Genomic DNA, 4615 nt, shown 5'->3' with positions numbered 1-4615 from the left:
TGATAAATAAAAAAAGAGCCCTATAGATTAGGCTAGCCTCGGTACATAGGGTACGGTAATTCAACCAAGAATTAGTTTTCAAAATGTTACACCAACACTACCTCCAAATAGTCGATTATGAAAAAAGTTTGTAACAGTACTTGAGAGGCGAAAACATTAGAATACCGAAATTGCTTTAATTTGTCAAATTTATTGTCGCTGCAGAATCTATCCCTACCTGCTACCGCAGCATCATAACCAAATAATAAATCTAATGTCACTATTAGGCATCAAAACACATGCATGGAACCAGCTAACCCACCAACTAGTAATGTTGATCAATTGTTCATATGTAATTCAGTTGCATTTTGTGGATTTCCATTCCAATCTTGTGCTTAAAAAAAAAAAGAAGGGAAAAAAGAACCCACATGCATGTCTAGCAAGTTTTAACTTTATTCACAGCGCCATCATTAACCTTAATCAAGTGATTGCATAACGGCTTAATTAATTGGATGACAACAGGCTATCGAAAGTTGGATTCCTTCAAGGCCATCATCATGGATATGATGATTACTCTACATCCAATAATTAGGGTTAGTATGTATGAAGTGTTGTTCTATAGTGAAATAGGTTTCATAAGAGTTGATACGGAAATCTGTAACGTCGTGAATCAAGATGTATGCAGAATGATGAAGTTACTTGTTAGCTGCAATCTGATGCGAAAATCCGTAATTAAACTTTAAGATGAAACTTATCCATGTCCAGCAAGCACTTCAGAGCAGAAGCAGTTATCCAGATATGAATTGGCAAAAGAATTAACAAATCATGTAGTTAGACAACGGAGATCTCTGCACCCAAAAAAACGAAAACCGAAAGTTTTAGATATCAAGAATTGCACATGGCAATGTTAAGTACCATCATGAAGATGGGCATTACATAAAGTAGTTCCACTACACTGAAATGGTAAAGTACTTGCAATCCTACTGAGCATTTAAGCAGGGTCCTATGTGAAAAGTAAAGATCAAAAGTCGAGAATTTTTTGAAATACTTTCTTACAAATTGATCAATTTCTGATCATGACAGCAAGGTCTTCAATCAGATCTTTAAATTCTTGTGCAGAAAGCTCAGCAGATTCATTACAGTAGTGCAACTCAATTCGCTCCAAAGTTGGGATTTCTCCAAGAACATAGGGGAGCTCAGCAAGAAACTCACAGGACCTCAGGATTAGGAACTGAAGGCAGGGAAAGTGATCATCTTCTGCTTCCCATTGCACAATATCAGTTTTTTCAATTAGTAATTGCTTCAGACAGCGAAATACTTCATCAGTTAGTTTCCATGTTGATCCTCGGAAGGCATAGTTTTTCAGCTTGAGCACCTCAAGGTTGGGTAACTTGGCAACATTAGTCATATCCTCCCATGGCAGATTGCTCGCGCTTAAAGTCAATTTCCTGAGATTAGATGGGAAAGCATCCCAACTTATAGTCCTTGCCTCTCTGATTTCTTTGTAAAAGGAACAGTTGAGTGCTTCAAGCTGATGCAAGTAGGCCAGATCCTTCAGACACTCACATGATCGATCCCTGTAGTAGTCTTCTTTGGTTTCACACAATCCTAGTTCTGCAAGATAGGGCATATTGGCAAACGCATCCCTCCTGCAACAGAGAAACTGTACTGTTGATAATGTTTTTAGGTATCCCAAAGGCAACGGCTTGCGGTAAATATTGCTTGCAGCATCAGTGATATAGCTTAGAAAAGCAACCATAGTTGTATGGAGATGCCTCAAGTTTGGCATACTCCAATATCTCACTATCAGAGTGGGGAGATCCCCGTCGTCCCTTATTGGCCATGGACCATTGATGACTAAGGTTTGGAGATTCTTGAGTCTGGCTAGTGCCGTGGGAAGCTTATAGGTAACGTTCAGTGCAAGGTACGTCAAATATTCTAAGTTAACTATTTGAGCAGGGAAAGAATCAAACTGCAAGAAAAACATGTCCAATACTCTGAGGGATTGGAATATCAAATAAGAGAAAAAGATATCTGGAACAAAACCTGAACCCAAAGTAAAGCACAAAAAAGATTGAAGACTTCGATATGGAGGTGCTAAGTGGACATCAGCATCAGAGTTCAAGTGCAAAATGAGATGACGCTGATTATCTTTTGCAGGGAAACTTTGGTCCTCTTGCTTTATTACTGTCATGATGTTCTCTTTTTGAGCTTCCCTCAGGCATAATTCCCGCAAGAGGTCATGTAGTCGACAACTTTTGATTTTGCCAACTACATTCCTTTTTCCAACCAAAACTAAACTCCTACCAATAAGATCTTCCAAGTAGGCCTCTGCCACATCTTCAAGATTACTTGAAGAACTTGCTTCCAAGAAGCCCTCAGCAATCCATAAACGAAATAACTTCCGAACTTCAATCTCATAATCTTCAGGAAAGGCTCCCATGTATAGAAAGCAAGCTTTAAGTTGTTGGGGTAAGTAGTTGTAACTCAGAGCAAGTATATCTAAACATTGTTCGGGATTGGTGAATACAACTGAACTTACACTAGCTGCAACATCCTTCCAGCAGTCAGATGTCATCACAGTTCTAGACAGAGTGCCAGCTATAACAACAATTGCAAGGGGTAATCCATGGCATTTTCTTGCTATTTGCTTTCCCAAGTCCACCAATTCAAGAGGGCAACTTTCAAGTCCAAAAACAAGCTTTTCCAGCAGTTCCCAGCTTTGCTTTGTATCCAAAAGACTCATACAATGTGGAAGACTCTTTGGACTCACATAGGTTGCTAATTCCATGAACCGGCTGGTCACAACTACTCGACTACCATTATTGTCATCTGGAAGACACATCTGGATACAATCCCAGGCCTCATTACTCCATACATCATCCATGACAACCAGGTACTTCCTACCTTTTAGAGATTGATACAAGTCTTGAGCTAGATCTTCATTAGTCTTTTCATGAACATTATCAGAGGGCTTGGTAACAGAGCGCAAAAGATCAAGCAACAAATTTCTCAATTGGTATACTTGAGATACTCTAACCCATGCCCGACAATGAAATTGAAAATCAGTATCAGGGTGATCGAACATTTGTCTAGCTAGAGTAGTTTTACCAATACCACCCATCCCCACAATTGCTAGAACTTCTCGTCCCAGCAAGGGTTCTGCTAGTCTATCCACAATTTTCTTCAAAACAGCATCAAAACCAACTACAATATTCCTCAGATTTGAATCAGATAATGAATGTCCTTTGAGGGGAAGACTACTCTGCAGCTGCAAGGTTTTTAAACCTAGTGTAATACCCTTTATCCCTCTAATCTGTCTGATCTTTCTCCTAATGGATTGAATCTCTCCAGATATATGTGAAAAGTATTGGTGAATGCCTCTCTCGCCATCAAAGCCACTTTTAACTGCTGCTTCAAGATTAATTTTCCTATCCAGAGATTTTTCGGTGCACTTGTGAATTAGTGTATCTATTAAACAGCTCATCTCTGACAGGATAGAATTGTCTTTCATCCATTCTTTTACAAAATCTGCTGCTCTGTTGACAATATATTTGACATCTTTCTCCACTTCATTACGGCCATGCCATTTGACAGAAGAATCCTCAAATGCAGTGAGCAAGAACTGAAGATCTTTGTACAGAACCATCTGCTGGATCCCCACATCATTGAAAAAGACTACAGCTGCTCTCAGATCATGACTGGGACCATCCATTTCTCTAACTACATCAAGAAAATAACATAGTCTTGGGTTTTCCCTGGTGCTCTGAAGATCTCTGTTGGAACGGAATCTGTATGATTCTTTGTCAGTGAAATCAATTTGCATCAAAATGCTAGGCACTTCATCAAGTATTTTCTGCATATTCTCTGACATTCCGTGAGTTTGGAGTAATCTTTGCACGATCTCCATGATGTCTGACACCACTGTATCAGACTCAACTGCAACAAGAAAATCTCCAATTGACCGTCCAAGAGGTTCACTCTCGAATCGTAATTGCTCCACACGAGATCTTGCTAGAACTGGAGTTCCTTGTAAAACGTTTAAAAGTTCAAGGGCTTTCTCAGAGAAGGCTTTGACCTGCATTTTCTTGATCTCGAGAATCAAAAAAGGGAATTTCATCAGGCACTCCAACTGGTGCACCAGAGAAACAATTGCAGCCTGAGCCATCTCACTCTAAATCAGCTAAAGGGTAACTGATAGTTGTTCGATTCTAAAGAGTCCAAAAATGACAAAGATAGTCAAATTAGTCAAGAATAGGAAATGAAACATCTAAAAATTACCAGAAAATTAAGACAAAATTGATGGTGCTAGATTACCTGTTTGCAAAATAACACCAGACCAGAGCTAGAGCCTTAATCAGACTTTGAAGCCAGAACTGGAGTTTCTTCGGGCTTGGTATTTTGCTCTCTCAGGAACCGATGTGCTGTTCACCCAGAAAGACTGTCTATGATTATCACTCAAAAATGTCAAATACGATGAAAAAATAAATTATCATTAACTCCAGTGCTCAATATTTTAAGATGCTTCCATGTGCATAAATCCAAGTTCGCGAGTCATGATAGCTTTGGGTAAACTTTTCAAGTATTAATTGGTAGGCCCGGTAAAGATGCTTAATTAACTAAGCATTTTATTAGA

General features: G+C 39.1%; 1 protein-coding gene across 2 annotated transcripts; it reads right to left on the bottom strand.

Annotated features, from left to right (window-relative positions):
* Positions 1–839: 839 nt before the first annotated feature.
* LOC113735147 (putative late blight resistance protein homolog R1A-3) lies at positions 840–4615 on the bottom strand. 2 transcript variants are annotated; one of them, XM_072082256.1, is made up of 3 exons: positions 4297–4615; positions 2026–4190; positions 1447–1628 (listed from the first exon to the last, which is right to left on the bottom strand). In XM_072082256.1, exons 2-3 carry the CDS (start codon positions 4145–4147, stop codon positions 1588–1590), a joined length of 2163 nt encoding a protein of 720 aa, XP_071938357.1. In that variant the 5' UTR covers positions 4148–4190; positions 4297–4615; the 3' UTR covers positions 1447–1587. The 2 variants fall into 2 exon arrangements, with proteins under 2 accessions (XP_071938356.1, XP_071938357.1); XM_072082255.1 differs by having other exon boundaries at positions 840–4190; positions 4297–4610.

The sequence above is a fragment of the Coffea arabica genome, chromosome 3c (genome assembly GCF_036785885.1).
Source record: "Coffea arabica cultivar ET-39 chromosome 3c, Coffea Arabica ET-39 HiFi, whole genome shotgun sequence".
Lineage (NCBI taxonomy): Eukaryota > Viridiplantae > Streptophyta > Magnoliopsida > Gentianales > Rubiaceae > Coffea > Coffea arabica.
Note: the sequence above shows the minus strand (reverse complement) of the source record. Positions and strands in the feature narration are given on the sequence as shown.